The sequence below is a fragment of the Sparus aurata genome, chromosome 9, assembly GCF_900880675.1.
Source record: "Sparus aurata chromosome 9, fSpaAur1.1, whole genome shotgun sequence".
Taxonomy (NCBI): domain Eukaryota; kingdom Metazoa; phylum Chordata; class Actinopteri; order Spariformes; family Sparidae; genus Sparus; species Sparus aurata.
In genome coordinates this window covers 9,195,669-9,218,504 of record NC_044195.1, presented here as the reverse complement: position 1 = coordinate 9,218,504, position 22,836 = coordinate 9,195,669, and the positions used below count along the sequence as shown (strand labels likewise).

At 41.3% G+C, this 22,836-nt stretch overlaps 1 protein-coding gene across 1 annotated transcript in view; it reads right to left on the bottom strand.

Moving 5' to 3' along the window:
* Positions 1–672: 672 nt before the first annotated feature.
* xpo4 (exportin 4) overlaps positions 673–22,836 on the bottom strand; it is a 60,716-nt gene continuing 38,552 nt past the window's right edge. The window contains exons 9-24 of the mRNA XM_030428831.1: positions 17,528–17,702; positions 16,867–17,043; positions 16,431–16,573; positions 16,018–16,163; positions 14,717–14,894; positions 10,697–10,856; positions 10,347–10,516; positions 9,396–9,570; positions 7,427–7,633; positions 7,113–7,199; positions 6,516–6,696; positions 6,257–6,378; positions 6,012–6,142; positions 5,269–5,386; positions 4,851–4,937; positions 673–2,405 (exon numbers count right to left, since the gene is read on the bottom strand). Coding sequence (XP_030284691.1) covers positions 2,208–2,405; positions 4,851–4,937; positions 5,269–5,386; positions 6,012–6,142; positions 6,257–6,378; positions 6,516–6,696; positions 7,113–7,199; positions 7,427–7,633; positions 9,396–9,570; positions 10,347–10,516; positions 10,697–10,856; positions 14,717–14,894; positions 16,018–16,163; positions 16,431–16,573; positions 16,867–17,043; positions 17,528–17,702 — 2,455 coding nt within the window. The 3' untranslated portion in view covers positions 673–2,207. The remainder of the gene's footprint in view (positions 2,406–4,850; positions 4,938–5,268; positions 5,387–6,011; positions 6,143–6,256; positions 6,379–6,515; positions 6,697–7,112; positions 7,200–7,426; positions 7,634–9,395; positions 9,571–10,346; positions 10,517–10,696; positions 10,857–14,716; positions 14,895–16,017; positions 16,164–16,430; positions 16,574–16,866; positions 17,044–17,527; positions 17,703–22,836) is intronic.

Below are 22,836 nucleotides of genomic sequence, written 5' to 3'. Positions count from 1 at the left end.
GCTCCATCCAATCATCTTCCACAAGATCAGGCCTTTGGAGAGAGCTCCGTCAGAGGTATCTGATCAGATACTTTGTAACCCTTAAGCTAAAAGGTGTACAGACAGGTCAGGTGTGAGATCATATCCACATGTTGTTGGGCTGCCCGGCCATTCGGTCATATCGGCAGGAAGTGACAGAAGCAATACAAAACATATTTGGTGACGGGATCGACAGCTCATTTACTACAATTTATTTGGGCAACAGTGAGGCTCATATTTTGGCTGAAGATAAATACCTGCTAAAGACAGATATATTAGCTGCCAGCAAGAAAGCTGCAACACAAACATGGTCACAGAATGAACCTCCAACAAAGACTGACTGGGTAGATGCTGTTTCCACTATTCAAGGGATCTAACTTTATTATTACATTTACAGAGTGATAAATTCCTGAAGTACTGGGAAAAATGTATTGTGTATGTGAGCGCACAAGATACTGAATATTTAGTATGTACTGACTGTACATCCAGCAGTGCAACTGCTTGTATACAAAGGCGACCAAATGCATGTTGGTTCTACAGTTTGTTTGTTTTTTAACTGTATTTGAATGTACTTTTGAAAATAAAGTATATTCAAAAGTAATACTCAATACATTTATTTATTACTCAAGTAGACAAAAGACAACAGACACAACATAAAGGGAAATGAAGAGCCCAAAAGGTTTTATACAATAACTTTATGTACACTTTTACACTTCATTAACAAAACAGCCATTCTACAATAACCAGGATAGTGCTCTGAATGAGGAGGAGTCTGTCTCCAACATAATGCTTCAACAAGTGGCTCTGTTCCTTTTTATTTGGTTTGTTATTGCTGTCCTTCAACTCAAACAGTCTTTGCTTCAATCCAGTGTGTGTGTGTGTTGAAGAGAGATAGGGTGGATCTGCTGCTGTAGAAAAATACTACTGAAATTAATCTGCTAAACTTTAGAGGCCCGATCCTTCTTGGGCCTTCATCTGTCCGGATGGAAGGGGGGAACCGCAACGTAATACTACAATCCAAATAGAGAAAAAATATCAAACTGCAAAGGTCAACACATGAACGTTGCTACCCCCCAGCTGAATTCAGACAATGCTGAACTCAATCGACTCTTTCTGCCATCAACTGGCATATAAAAACATTTCAGTCATGTTTTTTTTTTTTTGTTGTTGTTTTTTGAACAAACATTTTGTCAGGTTCTGATTTGAAAACATTATATTTTCCGATTTTGGTTTTCTGTCAACGCCAACAAAAAACGTCCTCCTGCGCTGTGTGGTTCAGCAACCCCAAAGACAGCCAGGCCGGTCAAACCTTTGTTGTCATGGCAACATTTCGCATGTGCGTGCATGTGAGGTTTTTTGAGTGTGTGTGCGTGCATCTGCTGTATTCTTGGCGAATGACAGGCACAGTTGTTTGTTGTCATCTGATGTATGACGCGATTCACACACGCACACACACACACACACGCAGGACAATCAACAAAACAAAAGGCACTCTGGGAACGATTGGGGTGGCATATATGTGTGTGTGTGTGCCTAAGAATGGAAACTGTTAATATGAAGTGTGTATGTGTGTGTACATTGGGTAGGAGGGGGTCACCATGGCATTCTAGAAACAAAATTCGCCCCTCTAACACCCTCAACTACAAAACCTCACTCTGGAAAAAACGGAAAAATGTATTTAATTTCCACTAACAGCGACTTGTTTTGCCCTCAGTTACTCTGTTTGTGTGTGTTTGTGTGTGTCTGTGCGCGTGTGTCTATGTGCTCTGGCAGCCTCCAGGTACACGAGGTCGTCGACATCAGCTGCTGCTCCACCTCTCGTCGCCATGATGGCCAGTGCTCCGTCATTTCAGTGAACAGGGCAGGATCCTCAGGCTGAGTCCGTCTGCTCTGCAGTTCTGTCTCCATGGTAACCACATCATCGTCATCAAGTCCGTCAATCGTGATGGAAGGGCGGGGCCTGGGGTGACATGGATGGGAAGGAAAACAAAACACAAAAGAAATCCGAGGAGGCGAAAACATGTTCGACATTCAGGCATGAGATGGATCCCTGCAGGCAGAGAGACAGAGTTCCTCACAGGCTTCGAGCCGTCTCTTCTACCCATAGTTCTTAGGGATGAAGCAGGTGGGGTTTTTTTGATTGGTTGCTTTTCAAAACGATGATTGGAGGCGGAGTCGGTTTCCAGTGGTTATTTCATGCAGAGCAGGCCGCCCACATTGGCCACAAACTCCTCCAGGCTCTTGAGGAAGGCCACTTTCTGCTTGCGGTCCATGGTGGGCGGCGTGCTGCTGGCCGTCAGCTTGTTGAAGGCGTCGGCCAGCCGCTGGTAGATGACGGCGTCTCTCTGTGAGGAGAGCAGAGTCTCCACCAGTTCTGAGTACTCCGCCTGACAGAGAGGAGAAACAGGCCATCAACTCAGGGTCAAAAAAAGACGGTTAACAGACGAGCCAACGTCATCAGCTGAGAAGTTTCAGTACACGACATTGTTTGTCCGAAAGTGGCAACAAGTTCATTTTTCAACTGTAAAATATCTTGAGCTTTTCATATTGTGGTCCCCCTCACTTCCTGTCATCTCTCTACTGTTGACTGACACAAGAATAAACCCTTCTTAAATATATAATCTACATCTTCTACAGACCTATTCAACTGGCAGCCTGTGGGCCAAATGTGTCCCTTTGACAACTTCATTCTGGCCCCTTAATCATTCTGCGTGTCAAGTAATTAACCCATTTATTTTTTATGTCCAAAAATATTCGTATTTTCATTCAAAAGTTTAACACAGGCTGTTTACGCAGAGATATGCAAGAATCAAACTGACACATTTCTCTAAAAAACTAAGGTGCATTTTTTCACGGTACTTAATAATGTTAATGTGAAATAATGTTTATTTTTCAAATGTGAAACTAAGAAAGAAAGCAGACAAAATGGACAAAGTCTGGCCTGTTGGTGCTTCAATATTTTCAGCCTATTATCTGGCCTTCTAAATAAAGAGCTGAAGATGCCTGGTCTACTACATAAAAGTGACGCATTACAAGAACAACAGATAAAACATACTGAAATCAATAAACACCAACAAAGACAGTACATATAAGTTTACAGAGACACAAATAGTTACAAATAAAGTGAAAGTTGAGGAAGTCACAGTAAAGCTTATAAATAATGCTTCTCTTCCTTACAGTTGCTGTTTGTAAAAATAAAAGCAGTTTTTATTTCAGTCTCATTCCCAGCTCGTCAAAGACGACGCTATAGGATTGTAGGACAAGTCAGGATTTAATGGGCGGGTCAGAAATCATGGCCGGTAACGCGGCTGTTATTAGCATAAACCCGGCCCTGCTGGGGAAGCAGTATAAGTACGTTCAGCGCATTAGCTTCGGTGGTTTTTCCGCTCGCTCTTGAGTCTCGGCTAGCATCTCTTAGATAGTTTGCAGCTAGCTAACCAGTCAACCAGTCAGCTAAACAGTCATGTCTCCTCCATGTCGCTCGTGCATCTTTCCTGGATGCCACAGTGTGCAGGGTAACGGCGCCGTTAGCTTATTTAAGTTTCTTAAATACTACAATGTAAGGAAACTGACGCTGGTCAGTGGGGCCAAACCGACCCTCGCGTCCCCGGCTTGCATCCTCCCATCCCACCGACAGCGGGTGCTCTCATCTCCGCCACCGGTATTATGTGCCTGTCTGCGGAACTCTCCATCCATTTTTCACGGACGTTAGTTGCTTTTATACGGAGAGAGACGGGAGCAGCTAGCTCAGACAGAGTCAATATATGAGTTATCATTTTCTGTGTGCATGCAGCTTACATGATTCAGTTATTTCATAACTAAAGCTACTCCACAGCTGGTATTATCCCTCACAACTGATAAAAAATTGGGCAGACAGAGTCATTGGGGAGCTTGTGGTAATAAAGTAACTATCAGAAAAGTAACTGTATGAAAGAAATATGGAAAGTAAGTACACGGGGGAGGCTCCCCTCCTGCGCGTGGTTCCAGCGCCTCTAACTGACACGCCCCCAGTGTTTCACAGCAGAGAGAAGGGCTTGTTTTTCCATGATTTTGAGACCTAATTTTATACACTAAGTGATTTTTTTAATCTTTCAAATTTGGCTCAGTGGTCAATGACACATGTTTCTGTGGTGTGACAAACTCATAACACAAATTTATTGCTGCTTTATACGGACTTTAACATGACATATAAATGCAATTTTCTATTTCTATTACTTTACTATTTATTTTATTCAGTTGTCAATATAAGTCATTTCTTATTTTTACATATATGCATTTGTTTTCTGGTCTGTTTACATTACAGGAGAACTGATTATTAAGTAGTGTGACACTGAGTCATGTGCTGTGATGCAGACTGACCACTAGGGGGCTTTTGGTGTAATTCACAAATTGTGTCCGCCTCCTACTGCTGATGAGAGCAGTCAGCCGTCACTTATGAAAACCGTGCTTATTTATGTTCGTCAACTTATATATAATTTCATGAAAATGTTCCACAGTATACCCACTTGATTCATCAAATCATTCTGCTGGAACAAGCTGTTTATAAATCTCAGAAAACTCAAATCTGCTCCAGCTATTGGTAAGTTCTATAAACTACTTGCTGTCAAAACAGGACGTTTAGTCATATTAAAACCTGGACCGATCATACAAGGACAGCTTTTCTCGAGAGGACATTGGACATTAAATTATCTTTGGACAGATTCTTTAAAGTTAAGGTAAAGAGCAAAGTCACTGCTTGGAAAAGTGTCACCAACGCTTTTCACAAAGTGGACCGTCAGGAAGAACCACCGGAGCATCGTGCTGCTGACAGGTGCTCTGTGCTGTTTACTCACCTGGTGCAGGCACACGAGTGTGTAGAAAGCTTCTCCTGCTGCCATCTCTGTGTTGTGTTTTTGCAGGACCAGCATGTCAAACACCAACTGGAGGTTCAGACGATGAAGCACACGGAGTGAGAAAGAAAATTGTTATGAAGCATAAGTCTCCATCAGTATTTGTTTTTCAACAACATGGATTAGACAGTAAAACAGCACACTGACTCGCTGCTGCTGATTTCATTCCAGCCTTTCTTAAAACACTTTTACAGAAATAGTTCCATGTTTTGGGAAATGGCTTATTTGCTGACAGCTGGATAAGATTCAACTCTCACGTGCGTATCATTAATATGAAGCAGCAGCCAATTAGCTTAACACAAAGACTAAGCTAGGGTTTCATGTTAAATGGTGTTGAAATCGAGCCAGGTGTGTGTTGTACCTTGAGGAAGTGACGGGTGGCGATGAAGAGGGGCGTGTCCTTCTCCTGGCTTTTCGCACACTGCTCGGCCAGAGGAGACAGAGCTTCCAAACACAGCTGGCTGATCTCTGAACTCATCCTGAACACAGACGTTAAGGAGAACAATCGGCTTCTTTCCGTCCTCCGTGGTTGCATGGGATAAACTGGCAGCTTGAGAAGTCGGTAGGTATCAGTGGGTAACACTCCCGTCTGCTGCAGCACTTTTTGAGATTCTGGCTTTTAAAAATATCTTGTTGTGTTTTATCCACATCTTGGGCTGAGCAGGACTCGCTGTAACCAAACTTCTCCACTGAAAACAATTAGCACCTGCGTCTTCACACTGTGAAATAACTTTTTGAGGCAAACATCTCTAAAATAAATTTTTCTAGTTTCACCCAGTCCAGAGTTATGTAAGGGATGTGTGTCCATTTGAACACAGTGACTTTGAAAGACTGTTTACTTGAGAAAAGCTCATTTGACTGGTTCTGGTTTGAATTGTTTATAAACTAGTGCAAATACAACACCTGAGTGTCAGAACAGATTTTAAAAAAATATCAATACTGCACTGTACTACAGCATACTGTACAAAACCCCATGTAAATAAGGGTTTTTGAAGCTAAAGTTCACAAATATTGAAGGAAGAACAAAATGGTTACAATTATTATTTAAAAGTGACACTGTCTGATCAGAGAGAAGAAAAGTAAGACACAACACTATAAGGATACGAGGTCATTCCCAGCTCGAGGGAGAACATGAGACTTTTGAAGAGGTCTTCGGGCAGCTGTGGGATCTTTTCTGGAAAGATCTCACAGATGAAGGTGATGAGCTTGTAATACTGGTTACACAAAGAGGGGAACTGGGAAACGACAGGGACAAGATCATTGTTAACCCACAGAGCACGTCACCATAACAAATCCAGTCTGAATCTATAGACTAAACTCTGAAACACATCCATGTTGTGCAGTTTCACCTTGAGCAGGTCCTGAGACATGAGTGGAAGAACAATGTTGACACCATAGAGAACCACGTCTGCTGCCGATACTGTCCGACTGGACGCAGGCGTTCCTTGGTCTTGATTTCTAAACACGTCATCTGGAACACACAGCAGTTTGAAGAAATTCAATCTTTAGCAACTGAAGCTACATGACTTTAAGCTTCAGAGCAGTCTTCTAGTGTAACTGGCTACAGATTTCACCAGTAATTGATAATAAAAGACACAGTCAGCTCACCGGTGTCGCTAAAGTCGATGAACTCTTTGGAGAGCAGGTTGGTGAGCAGCTCCATGATGAGCAGCAGGTCCTGGTACTGGTCCTCCTCAGCTGTGGCGTCGCTTCGCTTCCTGCTCTGGTTGTTTTTGGAGTAGACCTGCAGCAGCGTCAGACACGCCTCGTACAGTTTCATGGACTTGGTCTGCATGAGGAGGCAGGAGTGACAGTTAACATATCTGGCTTCAACAAGTACAGGCAGTCTGTTTCCTACCACAGTTGGACTGAAGTACATCCTGAGAACTAATAAAAGTCTTCACCTCCGGCAATATCCTATAAAACCATGCCGTTTGTGCCATTTAACAAATCTTGCATCCCATCCATCCCTTGAATCACATTAATCTGCCATCTATTGACAGAACATCCCAAAGGAAGCAGAGCAACATATGTCTGAGACAGCTTCATCAGCTACGAGTTAAATACCAGCAGCTTGTGTCTCGTACAGACAGTTATGTGTAAACTACCAGCTGCTCTGGCAGGAAACAAATCTTTACCAGCACAGTATTTGTAACTGAAAACATTATCATCTGCAGGTAAAACAGAGGAAGATGTGTCACTCACCTCTCCCAGGTAACAGATCTGCTTGTGAGCCACTTCAACAAAAACCTCGATGATGAGGTTGATCGTCTCTGGCGTGTTGCTGTAGACCTGAGCAACAACAGCATGGGGTCAGTGAGCAGAGGATATATGACAAAACATTCTGTAAATATTTAGATGACAAACGGATAAACATTGACCAAAGTTTTAAGACCTCTTCAATCTCATTAATGGTATCGATAAAAATCCCTTTGAACTGTGTGGGAAGTTTTGTTGAACTGTCTTTTGAGTTCAAATCTATCACATCAGATCAGTCCTATCAGACAACGTGTTCTTACCTCCATGAGGCCGATGCAGCTGGACAGGAAGTCCATGAGAAAAGAGAAGAGCGAGACCACATTGTCGATCTGCGTCGCCTCTGCGATGCCGCACAGCGCCTCTAACGTGGCCACGATTTCCTGTTTGACAGCTTCCTCCTGGCTGATCTGAGCGAAGTTCTCCTGGTTGATGAGGTTGAGGAATCGCTGCTGGAGAGGGTGGAGCACCTGCAAGGACAGAGAGACAGAGTCTTTATGGACTGCTGCCTTGACAAATGTCTGTAAGGTGTGTTCACACGGGACAAACTGCAGATTGTTCATCATGTTGTGTGATGATAAAAGATGTCCCTAAAACATTTTAGTGGGTAGCGTCATTTTTTTTTGCAGCTAATTAGTTGTTCTTATAGCAGGACTGAAAATACATCATACTCATTTTAAGAAGCACGTCTCAGTATTTTTTTTTTAATTCAGAGGGTAACTTCTTAAGTCCTAAAATTGGTTTATCTGGACCCCTTTCTGACGTACACCATGTAGGAACTAAATCTGAGTTACTTGAGTAACCGGGACAAAAGTGATTTGACGGAGCATGTGAGGACAGAGGAGGAATGCGGAGATGTAATCGAGGAGTGTTTGATCAGTTGTTGGGTCCATCTCTCCTCTTCCTCCTCCAACCGAGCCATCCAAGTTCAGACGAAGCAGCTGCAGGAGCCAACAGCTGCCGTCTCACTTGTCCAGCCCCCGTAATTACTCTGGAGTCATTGTGGCTTTGCACCCCCATTTACTACTGTCAGCCTATTAAGACAAAGGCCTCCAGGATCATAAAACAGGATCATGTTATACACACGGGAAAAAGGCTCAACAGGGGAATATCATCGACTTCATCCCTCACTGCTACTCCTCCGATCTGACTTGAAGTCCACAGAGATTTAACTCTCAACAGAAGTGACTAGTTTTTGTGTATTTCTCAAAAAATGGAAAGTCGTGACTCCGGTAGAGATTTAACGCCAACAAAAATACAGAAATAATAAATATCGTATTTATCATCAGATGTGAAACAGGTTAACTTAGGCATTAAAAGATTATCTTTTTTTCATATTTTTGTTCATCGTTTTTGTCAGTTACAATAACAGTGTTATCAAAGTAATGGCTGGGCTAAACTCTGCTACACCAAGATCCAAAGGGGCAAGACAAGATGATGGAACCAAACCAGTTCAGCTGAAACATTTAATTTTAGGCATAACTGAAACATGAAATGTTGGTAACAATTCTGCATTACAAAGGAAAACTGTGTACGCACAACTACGGCAAGAGATGTTCTGTAGTTGGCCTGGGTCACAATTATACCGTTCATGTTTTTATTGACTAACCTGGAGACTAGAGATGCAACGTATGAGATTTTCACAGCATGATAACGATCACAGACCGGTGACCACATTTTCCTAGTGATGTTGCTTTTTACCTCTGCCAAGCAGTTTATGTTCTCACCTCACCTTTCAACATAACTTGGACAACGGATGGGTCTCAACTTATTCTAGTTTGTGATGTTGCTGCTTTATCTCACACTTGCTGAGTACAATGTTATTAGTTGTGATTAAAACAGATCCTTCAAAAGCCAAAAGTTGAAAAAAAAAAAAAAAAAAGTTTTTAAGACAGTTTCAGAACACTTGTTCTTGTAATTCCTCTGCTTATCATTTATGTGCCTGTTGTTTTATCTGTCAGCTAAAGAGTCAGTGTGATGGTTCTCCAAGGCCCAAAGAGTCTCTAGGCGAATTTAATTAGTCTGGTGTCACAAAATAATTATAGTGTCCCATGATGCACACCCCTCACAACCTTGTTCCTAAGTCCCGTGTTAATTTCAGTTTAATTTTAAGTTATATTTAAGACTCAGACGTTTTTACGTACTTACCGTCTAAAACTACACTTTTCCGCTAAATGTCTACCTCATTAATTAATACTCATTTGGGCTTTTTCCGTTTTCTTTGCACATTACCTCAGCCCAGTATTGCTGCTTGGCGTCAGCGTCCATGTGTGCGAAGCCTCCCAGCACGAGAGCTTTCATCAGAGACCTCTGCACGGAGCTGGACAGCAGGTGGAGGGGAGGGCTGCGACTGGCAAACTGCTTCGCCAGGTTCCACCAGCTCTCACACTGCACCACGATGTTCGCCCTGAACACATAGAGAGGCACAGGGTCTGTTAGAGTCTGCACTGTGGCAGGATCTAAAGTGACCCTGAAACATCTGCACTTATCCATTATCTACTCAAACGGCCTCAGAACTGTGCTTCCAAACCTTTTTGACCAAGACAAATGTTATATTCAAATATTCAAGCTGCATGTTGCTGCTGTACTGTGAAATCTTTTCAGCACACTTTAGTTAATTACCCTCTTTTAATTTTGACTGAAAAAAAAAACATGTTTCTCAAAATGTTTGGAGCAATCACAACACCTTTCACCTCGCAACTTGAGAGCATTTTCAAATTGAAAACATCACGAGTCGTAACTAATCACATCAACAAATCAATGATTTCCATTTTTAAATTGTTCTATCAAATATCAAAGACTTGAAGCACATACAAATACTATCGGTGACATTATTGGAAAAGTAGGTTCCATTTTGAAGCTCAACTCACACTGTGCAATAAAAGTCTGCTTGATTAACCATTTGGTCTATAAAGTGTTATGAAATGGTGAAAAATGCCCACCACAACTTCCCAAAGCGCCATCGTCTAATGTCTTGTTTTGTTTGACCATCAATCCAAAACACAACGATACTTATTTCACAACTACAACAGAATAAGGAAACTGTGAGATAAATTACGTCCGAGTACCTGAAAAAAGACATTTTTTAATTTTTTTTCACAACAATGAATTGAATATAAAAGTCGGTGCGAATTACTTTCTGTCTATCCACTCATTATTGCAGTCCTACACCACTGTGCTCACCTCTCTCTCTTCTCCACCAGTGTCACCAGCAGCTCCACGGTGTCGTTTGCCAGTTCGGTCTCCGAGCTCCACACAGAAAGGTTGTTGATCACCTTCTCTAGAAGATATCCCACAATCCACTGGGCTCCCTCTGTGTCTACACCAAACGCTGTGCTCAGGGGGATGCTGATCTGAGGAGAGACAGGACAAGAACATCTGGTTTATGGCTACTGTGTGGGAAAGCTGTTACAAAGACAAACTGCGGTGTACAGTGAAATGTCTGCTGACAGCGACGGGACATGGTGATAAAAGCCATGCAGGAAGAGATCTTTATATGTGTGATGTTATGTAGAGGTATGAGAGGCTCAAACCTGCTCATAGAGCTTCTCGTCCACCAGCAGGTATGTCTTGGACCAACGTCTGAGGAACCACATGATGTCTTTCCCCATTTGTGGGCTCAGAAGCTCCGTCAGGCTGGCTCTCGTTGCCCGGGACTCAACTTCTGACGTCCGCAACACCGCTGACAGCAGCCTGTGACAGGAATATAAGACAGGGCAGTTGGATTTAAAGCTGACCTGTGAGAAGAAACCTGTAAAAAGGAAGATAAGATAACAAATAATAAAGGAGAGAGATAAGGCAAAACAAGTAGAAAAGTGAAAGATTGGTGGAAATAAAAAACAAAGGCAGGAGAATGGGGTATTTGTTGAGAAGACAAAGGTGAAAAGGAAGAATGAGAGAGAAATTAAGACTGAAATAGATCAAATTATACAAACACGTTTAAAACATAATACGGAGCTCAGCAGAGCGACAACAATGCAGCAGCAGCTTTATATTCAAGCAATGCACAAAACTTTTATGTCACTGCAGCCTCAACATCACAAAGCAAAGGATGCAGGATAGGGCAGAATCGATAAGTTGTTTGGTCTATAAAATACTGGAAAATAGTGACAAATGTCAATTAGTGTTTCCCAAAACCCAAAATGACATCCGCAATTGTCTTCTTTTATCCACAACCAAAAGATACTCAGGTCACTGTCATAGAGGAGAATTTGGACTATTTTTCTTTAAAAAAACAAAAAATAAAAAATAAAATGGATGGAAGTCAGCCATTAAAATTAAGTCATTATTTTGTGTTATTTTGTTTATTATTAAAGTAACTTGGTGTTTACTTTATCTGTTATTTTAATTCCTAACATAGCCTACAAATAATAATTCCAATGAATAAACTTCCAATGTATTTCATATATTATCGATAATCAACGGAATTGATCAATAAAGCAGCCAACTGTCGACTGCAGATAGGTCTTACAATTTGCACTCCTAGTTTCTGTATTCAGAGGGCTGCAAGCATCCACGAGATGTAAAAGACTCAAAATCAACTTTTCTCACAAACAGGACCTTTAACTTGTGCTGGGTACCGTTGTTTTGTCATTATTGTTTTGGACAGTAAACTTGTTATTTACTCCATACCATGTAATCATGGTTTTGAGTGGATAAAAAAAACTACTAAGAACTCAGCAGATAAATTGCAGCTGACGGTGCAGGTGGAGCTGGCTGAAAACAATAATGCCACACCAGCTGTGTGGACACATGTTTTTAATAAAGATAATACGGAGCAAACTGAGGATTTGATCAGAAGTACACGGCAAGGACGAGGCTCTTGTGCAAAAGGAAAAGTAATAAGACACATTTCATTCACTGCTACAGAAGAAATGCGACTGTGGTTTTATCATTTTGTTGTTGGGGTGATCTGACCTGAAATCTGTATCACAGCTAACTGAGCAGATAGTTGTCAACTTGATGCCCGTGTGTGTGTGTGTGTGTGTGTGTGTGTGTGTGTGTGTGTGGACTTGGATTTCAGAAGCCCCCTCTTTCACTCACACTCACACAGTATATAAAGGACAGAGAGACAAAGGGCTTAAAGCAGCTTATGGCTCCGTCCCCCTCAGCGGTTGGCAGCCACAGTTTCACATTGTCTGCAGAAAACAAAACCATGTTGACATTTACGGGGCCGGGGTCGTCAGCTTGCTATTAGGGAACCTGATGCCATCGGCCACTCGTCTCCACAATCCTCTGTCATTGCTGTCATCCCTCTTCTCACACACACACACACACACCTCTACATATTGAACGATCTAGAAAACACAGGGGCTCAATGACCTTCAACAAACAATTTCACCGGCTGCTGTGACTATCTATTGTCGTCACGGTGATTATCTGCATGCACACACACATACACACATACACGGTTGCCCTCAAACAGACGAGCATCCAGAGAGAGTGCAGTGCCAACGGTCCTGAACCGCACAAGGTTTTGAACACGGCAGTTGCAGGCTGTCGGGCTGCTCAGCAATTTATGAAAAATAAATCCCGTCTGACACGAGAAACTAGACACTTTGCTTCCCCAAGTCCATTTCATTATATGTTTGTGTATTTTTGAAGCCATCATTTTGTACTGATGCCGACCAACCAACACAGAGAAACCCACTGCGCAACACCTATTATGTGCTGACAACTATTTCTAATGCCATAGCAACAGAAATAATGCAGAATGCATTGCAGCAATAAGAGAGGTTGTGTTTTAAATAAGGTGTAGCAGTCATGAACACACATTTGTGCTCCGTCAGAAAGTGCTGGCTGAAAATTGTTCTTGAAAGTAATAAATCTCAGTCCTCAGGGAAATAATCAGTCAGTATTTTTATTGATTAAAAACTGTGTCCACTGCCCTGATGATACATTTTCATCAATGTGAGCTGTGCTACGGACGATGCGTCTTACCACAAAGACTACTCAGGAATTGCCCCTGCAATGTGAAAGAGCTCATCAACCTGTCCTCCGAATTTCCCTGATCCAAATCTCATCAATCTGCGGGATGTCTCGGAACAAGTCCCGACCCCAGGACTCAAATGATCCAACACCAACACCACAGCAGGCCCCATGTACCTCAAAGAGTCAGCCAAGTCCGATCAATGGAGGCCACCCTGCTGTTACAGCACATCCCACCGCTGCTTGATCTTGAAATTGCTTGATTTTTCTGACCAAGCTCTACTTTCTCCACTTTCATAAAGGTACTTAAACCTAATTTTGTGTGCTGCCTTCTTTGTAAAATGACAACTAAATCAACCTTGAATAACTAAGTTTGTAACTAAATGTTTGTACTTACGAGTTTATGAAGAGTTACCAAATCCACTTATTTTTGGTCTTGTTAGGGCCTGACGCTCAGGTTCAAGAGTGTGAAGGACACACCTCCACGCGTCTCATCTTTACACAGTTTATGTGAAAGTGAGTGTAAATGTAAGTGTATAACAGCGCCAGTTTTATTAAAGCATGTTTTATCATGTGTGTGTTTGCTTGAGAAGGTTTAAGAGTTTGTCATACAGATACAAATACAGATAGTGTCTCAGTGTCAATGTGAAGGAAGTTACCCACCTTTAGCTTTATAGGACAATAACTGTGACAACACTTAGGAGTCCACTAGACTGGGACAGTGAGGGGGTCTATTCTGGGTGAGGTTTATGGAGGTCTGGCTGGTAAAGTGAGATGGACTGTCACAACATCCAGGGGCACAAAGAAGTGTCATCTCCTCTGTACTTCTGTATCAGGCAGCAGTTTGTCTCGGCCTTGAGTCAGCCTTATTGTACAGTGTCAAAAATACATTTCAAACCAGTGCTGCATACCGTTTTTCACAGACACTTTGCTAAACATTCTATCCGTTACACAAATTCAAACCTGAGGCCTTCACAGTTCAGCCACAGAAAAGCAGCTACTGTACGTCCTCTTTTCCCCCACCTACACAGATTTTCTTAGACAGTTTGGAGATTCAAGCTCTCAACCTTCCAGTTCTCAAGCTGAATGCCAGTATTGTATTAGGTCTGACAACTTCAGTCTGGCAATCTCAGTGCCCACAAAGCAAAACCTATCAAAGGATAGACACGTTGCTTACAAGCTCAGGAACCCTCCAACAGCCAGTTTGTTGTTTAGTAACAAAAATTCAAAAGAAACACTATACAATACATAATTCTAATTGTTAAAGTTTCGGTCTTTAATGGCCAAAACCTCAATTCCTTGAAACTTGATACTTAAAGAAGACTTAAAATGTTGAGTTTCTATGGAACACTAAATATTTTCTGGTCAATTTAATTCCAACTAGTTATATATTCATTTCATATTAAAATTTCTCTACTCTGATGCGTTTGGTAGACTGGCCAAATTCACAAGAAGTCAGAAGTCAAACAATTCTCAGCAGATTTTTGTAATAAAGAACTAGATTCCTCGGTGGACATTTCTATTTTTCAGGAGCATCTAAAACAAAAAGCCCTACACACGGGGGACCTGTACAAAATAAGAAATTCAAAGCTTTATGTCAACTTTTGACGCAACTGTAACAGTACCTGATGACAGAGTCTGTGCGGTTGCAGCCTGGTATGGACGAGGCCTTCTCTCCTGGTGACCCCAGGATCTGCAGTGTTGTGTTGATGTCCACTTCTGTCGAGTGTTTGATGGAAAACTCCATCACCTCAGAGGGGATCAGTGGGGTTTCACCCTGAGGGTCGTCTGCTAGTACATAACCTAGAGAATGAACAGATGGCATGTTACAGCCTGTTCACTTGGATCAAATACTACAGTTTTTTTATTGTTGTGTCCACTCTCATGTTTTCTTTGTCTTGTAAGATAGTAAATACAATAAATTCAGACTTTGGACAGTTCGCCAGCAAAAATCAAGCAATCTGAATGCGTCACCTTCCAATCATGATGGACAAAATTCACTTTTTTATACATTTTATAGATCAAATAATGAATAGATGAATGTGGAAAATAATGGTTAGTTGCAGCTCTGGTATCCAGCTTTGTATCAGAACACATTATGAAACCATTATTGGCTCTGACAACATGAACAGGTGCAACTTAACAACCAAACTATTCCAGTGGTGGGTTATAAATTATTTTGTCAACCACACAACCGAGCCAGTTTTAGGGTTTTGCTTACACCCCCCCAGTCCTCCACCCAGCTTAATTGGTAAGTAAATGCTTAGGAATCTGCAGAACTGCTTTGCACGCCTTTAATGATGCTGATGCAGTCAATATTTAATTTACACAAACCCACAGAACTGGGTGGAGTTCCCTTCTTCTGTTTTGTGACAAATTAAGTCAGTTAAGTGGAATATACTGCACTGGAAAAGTCATTTGTGAACACTATAAAACAGCCATATTCTTGTATATAAGAACATCATACAACTTTTAATGAACTTTTTCAAAGGGCCCTCAGTACTATGTGCGCATTTGTTTTAAAAAAAACTGAACCGTTTAACGGTGAGCTTAGTGAGGCAATTAAAACACCTCAGAGTTAAACATGTGTAACTGAACACTGCAGAGCTACATGATATATTAACAAACCATATATATGTTTGGTGCCTGTGTTACTCCTAGGTTTGTTTTTAATATATATTCTTGTTCCTGTATGTGTGTGTACATTCTAACACATCTAATTCATGTAGTGTGGAGAAGGTAATTGCTAATGAGAAATACAATCCTAAATATAAAGACCGATGTGCAATCAGGGCCCATACAACTCTGCTGTCCTCAAACATGATTGGCATCCCAACCCTTCTTTGTGTTTCAAACCCCAAAACGTCCTTTTTGTGTCCATAAAAAAGAGACACAAACAAAAAAAGTTATATGTCCTGCTGCTGACCTGTGACCAGTATGAGCCAGTGGATGTCCTCATAGAGTTCATCCAGAACTTTGCGATCCACTGATCCGAGATCAGATGAGGCCATGAGGTGCTGCTGGGTCCTCTGCAGCTGACCATGCAGCCGTGTCACCCGGTCCTCCAGCAGTCTACAGGAGGGTGTCAAAAGGGTAATGTCAGCATGGGAAACGCAGACAGAGTTTCTGTGACCTTCTGAACTTCAACACCCAAGATCACTGAAGTCTCCAATGAATTTATAATAAGGCATATTATGTATAGGTTTCTGTATAGGGTCAAACATACTGAGATAAAATCATCTGACATGTTTGTGTCATAGTATAGATACCAAAACTGTGAAAACAAATGTGTACAAGAATTTAACAAATTGTAAAGTAAACCAAAGTGTTAAAGCTTACGTTGTGAGCAGGGGGATACAGTGGTCCGCAGCCACACGTCCCAGCATGCCAATGCTCGACAGTTGGTCCGAGAACAGCTCTCTGTCGTCTTCCTGCAGCTCGTTGATCTCCTCCTCTTCATGAGACGAAATGCCGTTCGCTGACTAAAAGGAGGGGGGCCGAGCGTTTTTCAGGGTTTATGAATTACACAGACATGTCAAAGAAAAGATGTACATTGTGAGAAGGATGGAGAGTGGCCATGTTTATTTTGATGTGGAAATCCGACTAAACACAATTCAAATCAGTATTGAACATGTACACTAAACAGCAAAATAGTTAAAATAAATGTTTGCTGCTTATAAACTGACTCCCCTCTTCACAATACAGTCTTTTTTATCATTGATGAGAAGTGAAACTTATTCTTGCTAGTGAATGCAAAAAAGGGGCAAAGTCTCACCAGGTTCCGGGTGCCATCAGGAGCAGCCAAGTGACACTGGATGTATGAGTTAAAGACTTGGATTGCCGGTTGGACGAAACAACCGCGAGGAAAATGCTCCTCGTCCTGAACGAGCGTCAACCACGACTCCAGCAGCTTGTCGTAGGCCTCCATATAAACCATGTCATCCTTATCCAGCTGAGCACAGAAAGAAAAAAAAAGATCATGTTATGTCGATTTGTCAATCAAGCTTTCGAAATGTTTTTATAGTACAACTGATAGAGAATGCAGGATGTTTTGGTTCCTTTACAGTCACAGTTTGAGGATCTGACAGGATCTGAACTTTGCGGTCGATAAAGAAAATTGCAGCTGGGAAACAGTCTCAAGGCAACATTTCTTTAATCTAAGGGATATTCGTAAGCCCAAATAGGTCTGAAACACTGTTTAAGAAAGTCTGATTTAATACGTGATCAGAAGGCAAGGGTGCTTACACACTACGATGTTAAAAATGCAGCCACAAATGTTGCAGTCTTTATATTTTTCCACAGTATTTCGAGCACACGTTTTCACAGGGCTTGTGATCCCATTTTCCACATTTTTAAATAAGACACCTACAAGCTGTACCTGAATTCAGTCAGGACAGACAGATTTTTGAGAAGCAGGTGAAGGTGTTATTACTCACCACCTCCTCTAGGGCAGCACTGCGTCCAAATGAGCAGGTGAGCAGCGTGAGGCAGTTGATGAAAGATGTGAAGAGGTCGCTGGGCAGTGCCGTTAAAGTACTTCGAGGGAACATTGTAATCAGATTGGAGATGATATTGGAGATGCCCACGGCCTCCGAGTCCTCGATCTCAATCCTGGGAATGCAGACAATAAAATGTTATCTAAAGATGAGAACAGACCGACTGACATCGCTCGTAGTCATGCAATGGAGTAATCTTTTTTTTTAAATCAATAAAATAATAAATGCCGTTTGGAAGAATCGGGGTGAAAAAAATAACACTGGCTAAATGGAAGCTAGGGGGATCTGCCAGTCACATTGTATTCAGGAAAATATGATTTCCTTCTCTTGACAGTTAAGGTTAAAAAAGTCAACTGCTTCTTTTCCATTTTCGAATCAGACCCATGTTTTGGCCTGAGGAAGGACACTTTCCACTCTCAAGAATGAGGCAGAGGCTAAACTGGGGTCACTACAGTTTACTCACTGGTGAGGTTTGGAAACAGGCATGAAAATTGATCCTTAACCAAAACTCGTGGGCAACTTGACCCCTGAACAGTTTTCCACAGCTGCATCAGAGGTTATATTTTTGGTATTTCTGCCTCATGGTATAGTATACAGAGCACAAGATGACAGGAAGAATGGCTGTAATTACACTGGTTTTCAAGAGACTTTTATCATCGGATCGTACCATGAAGCACGAAGTGACAGGCCTGGACACGTTACAATCATATTTTCATCAAATGCTGTCAAATTTCAAAACCAGATAGAAAAGCGGCTTGTAATCTGAACTCAACCACTGTGGACACATCTAACCACGGTGAAGTCATAAGACTATACGAAGATGAAATGCACCCATTTTTTTGAAAACATTTCAAGACTCAAAGTGCAAGAAAACCATTTAATAGTTAAACAAAACTGAGGCTAAATCCAAATTTCAACCTTCCAGACTCGCAGACATCAGTTGCAAGTAACGTGACGTGTTCCCTGTCATCACGTCAAGTTTGCGAGCGTGTGAGTCTGCAAGGCAAATATAAGCCACTGCTAGACAGCCATAAAGACTACAATAATAAAACATTTGATTATTTCTACAGGGTATACTTCTAACTGCTGAAGGCACTTGAGAGAATAAAGCCTGTTGACTTTAGTGATCCCCTGACTTTTCCTCAAGTCCATGAATGTCTGTACAAAGTTTAATCCGAATCCGTGATTTAAAACACCACATGATTCATTAAGAAGTGTTGATCAACTTTCATAAAATCCCAGCTTCCATCAATCTCTCTATGAAATCTTTATTCCTGTATTTTTGGAACACACAAACTTTCTCCCCAAAAAAAAAAAAAAAAAAGAAGAAGAAGAAGAAGAAGAAAGGACAGCATTACACCATGACAAAACTGTGTGCAGGCAGATGTTTCAGAAATAAAAAGAAAAATTACATTTGTGAGGGAGACTTAAGAAGAACAAAGTGGAGGGAAAAACTCCAGATGGACAATAAAACTGTGAACAAAACAAGTCAGAATCAAGGAAACCACACTGGAAAGGCTTGGGATTTATCCAAAAATGAGAGTGGGACTTTCCAATTCAAAACATACTTTACAGGCAGTGTGTCCTTATAGTTGAGGTTCTACAGGATATTGGCACAAATTCCCACATTTGCCTTTTCCATAAATACATTAAATAACTAAACATTCCTGATAAGGATCTACAAAACTTGGTATTTTAAAAACTGTCACCAATGTGTGTACAGAGGGGGACAGCTTGAAGTTGAAAAATGAACATGTCAGCGCTCTCCTGGAGTTTGACCTCAAACACATATTTTGGATTTCCTGATCATTCTCAGCCGGCATATACGGGGATACCGATATATTTGTGACTAGCTAAAAATTGACTTAAAACATGCCCCAGTACACACATATACCGCAAACCTGTTCAACAGTCACAGTGTCTGCCCTTAAGAACTTTTAAGAGTTTTCTACGTTTGCGCTTAATACTAAGATGAAAGTCTAAATATGTCATCTTACTGACGCTTCCCTTTCAACAGCTTTTCAAAAACAAAACCACTTCTAAAATGTCTATATTTTTGTCTTTTTACGTTGCCTTTGCTGCACCAAAATAAAACAAATCTTAATCCTGCATTCGTGTTTGAACCCACACACCTCTCCCCAGCCAGTCGCAGTCAGAGAGGAACACTGTGTGAGAGGCCTAGCTAACCCCTATCAGATGGAGCTAAATTGCGAGCAGAACTGTTCAATCACTGCAGATCGGCCATCCCTCTCCGCATGGTTTTCCGATGAGGCAATTGGAAAAAAGCTCCAAGAATAGGTGATTACAGACAGAGCAGGAGAGGAGGGCAGAGAGAGAGAGAAAGAGGGAGAGAGAGGGAGAGAGTGAGAGTGAGAGAGACCCCCATTTACTGAATCACATGGTCTGACAACAAGCTGGTGTGCACATTCAAGTGTGTCTGTTTCAGTTATTTATACATGTGCATGTGGCTCCGTAATTCAGATCAGAAGCACTTTGACTACAGACACACCCACAATTGAACAGAAAATACTTCTTCTGTACTTAGTGGCCCCAGTTATTCATCTCTCTCTTTCAGTCAGACGCACACACGTGCGTGCAAGCGAACTTCCCATGAACGCCACAATTCTTCTTTCAAATATAAAGTAAAAGGTTGTGGAGCTATTCCCAAACTCAGTTCTGCGAAAAAATTCAAACAATACCATGCCTTAATTCAAATCTATTCAGTATATTCATTACATTCAATTTACTGTGTTCACCAAAAGTTTGGAGCAGTAACATTCTGCTCATTTTCAGGTTTCTAATCTTATTTTGGGTTACCAGTAGAACAGGTTTACATGTCTTCATGCCCAAAACTCTCATACTGCCCAGTGCTGCAGCATTGTATTCCCCCTCTGTCTGGAATACTCTGTTTAAACTCCTCTCTCTTTAAAAGCCTAGTAGGTCTCCTTTAGAGGAGGACAAAGAGGTTGCAGAGTACTTTAAATGTAGGTTTATTCCACTTTTTCAGGGACCATGGTTTCTTAAATAGGGCAAATCCATTTCAGGCTTTAAGACTGAACAATACAATTTTACCGTGTATTCAAAGAGCAACTTGAGGCCTGTAGAAGGACAAAAGAAATTGAGCTTACATGTTGTTGTCTCGTAATTACTGTTAAAAATTTGGCAGGTGCATTTCGAACCATTTGCAGACAATTTAGTTATTTTTGAGCCCCAAATAGAGACATTTAATTTCCTCAAAGTGATTTGTTAAAGCAATCACACCACCCGCATCTTTCAGACTGGGGGAGGTATAGTTTATTATAAACAGTCGAATATGTAGTATGTATTGTAGTTGTCAGCCAATAATTTTATTTAACTTTGGAGGCAACTGATCAACACAACAAGTGGAGTTCACATGAGACACATTTTATCTGAAAGTTGGTGAAGATATTAATTTAAGCAACTCAAAGTTAGTTAAAGCATCTTCAACAAGAATCTTGAGCATTATGGGATGATGAGAATTCGGTCTAATGTGTGAGAATATTGTCGAGCAGTTCTAACAGTTCAATTGCATCTCAACATTAGCTCCTTCACCTGACAGATTAAAACATTTAATTGAGTGCCCTTAAATGTGACAGTTTTTCCTTTTAGTATGACGGGGGCATAGGAAATGTGCATACTTTCAGTTTAATAAATGTGACTCGGTTCAGAAAAGTTTGATCATCAGAGCTCTACAATGATCAAGTGTGAAAAGAAGTGAAGAACTGAGCTTGATGGAAAACATTCAAATTTCTTACTGCACTCAACTTGAATCGACTCGACACAAATTGAATAAAAAAGGGATGGATTTTGATACAAAATCCAAGGCTAAACAAGCCTGGATACGCAGCTGATGTTAAAGGATGATTCAAATAGTGTACAGCTCAGATAGACCTGTAGATTAAGATTCATCAATCTGTCAACTATCGAAGGACTTGCCAATTATATTGGCAATCAATTAATCTGAGTGATAAAAAAAAATCGTCAAAATTCGCTGGTTTTAGCTTCTTGAATGTGATTTTTATTCCCCTGTTATTTTAAAGTCCTTCACGGCTGTTTTTCCATCACATCTGATGGCCAAGGTATTTGCATTTCCACCACAACTGGTCTACCTGCTTGATGGTGTGTCTGAAACCAATGATACACTTGTCCTGATCCCCGCAGCACTAAAATATCAAAGAATCAATGCTATGCTATGAAGCAGCATTACAGGAAACGTTGTGTTTTCATCAGCAGTAACTAATCATGACTCCCAAAACAGTTGAAAGTGAACACGATGAAACAGTAAAACACAGCAGATGTTCGAAAGAACAAACAGGACGATAGAAACTAAGGATTTTCATTTAGAAGTAACAAAAGTACTGAGAGCTCAACACGCTGACCTATAAAAATGTCTCTCTCTCAGGTCTGCTGCACAGACATGAGCTGAGTATCAATTTGGAACACACAATTGTTTGAGGGAGAGACAGACATTGGTAACAGGTCAGCCATAGTCACGAGACCACACTGCAGCCCACTTGGAGGTGGGGTGGGCACGGCTCAGATTGATTCAGTGCGGCCAAAAGTGCTGGTGAAAAAATGCCCATGTGAAAGATACCTGAATATCTTTGGGTTGTGGACAAAACAAGACATCTGAAGATGCCATGATGTGATTTGGTAAACACCTTATCAACATTTTCTGACATCTTACAGACCAAACAACAATCGACTAATCAAGAAAATAATCAACAGATTAACCAACAGTGAAAACACTCATTAGTCACTGCCCTAGATTTGATACAGAGGAACAACTGCAGGTATACAGTGGGACCCAGACTCACCCAGCTGCTAAAAACAGAGCAGTAATATCTTTTAATGCATCATCTCCCTGCACAGGAACAATCAATAGGCCTTGAACAGCCGCCTGTGAGGCGAGCCAGGGGCTCACAAAACTTGTTATGGTTTTCAGCACAAGATCACAAGCTCTATTTCATGAGATGACCTCTGCTGACAAACAGCAGATACAAAACTCAGGGACTCATGAGGCCCTGTGGCTCTGTTTCTGGAACGCCACACACCTGCCCACACCGATTAAAATGTGATGTCAGTGAAACCATGTCAGAGATGAGTCACCTGGAGTATAACTATAACTATAATTGAGAGAAAATTGTTACAGCCTGAGGGGAACCAATATATTCAGGAAACAACTAGTGAGAACAAACAAAATATCACTGTATTACAGTCAAAGGAGT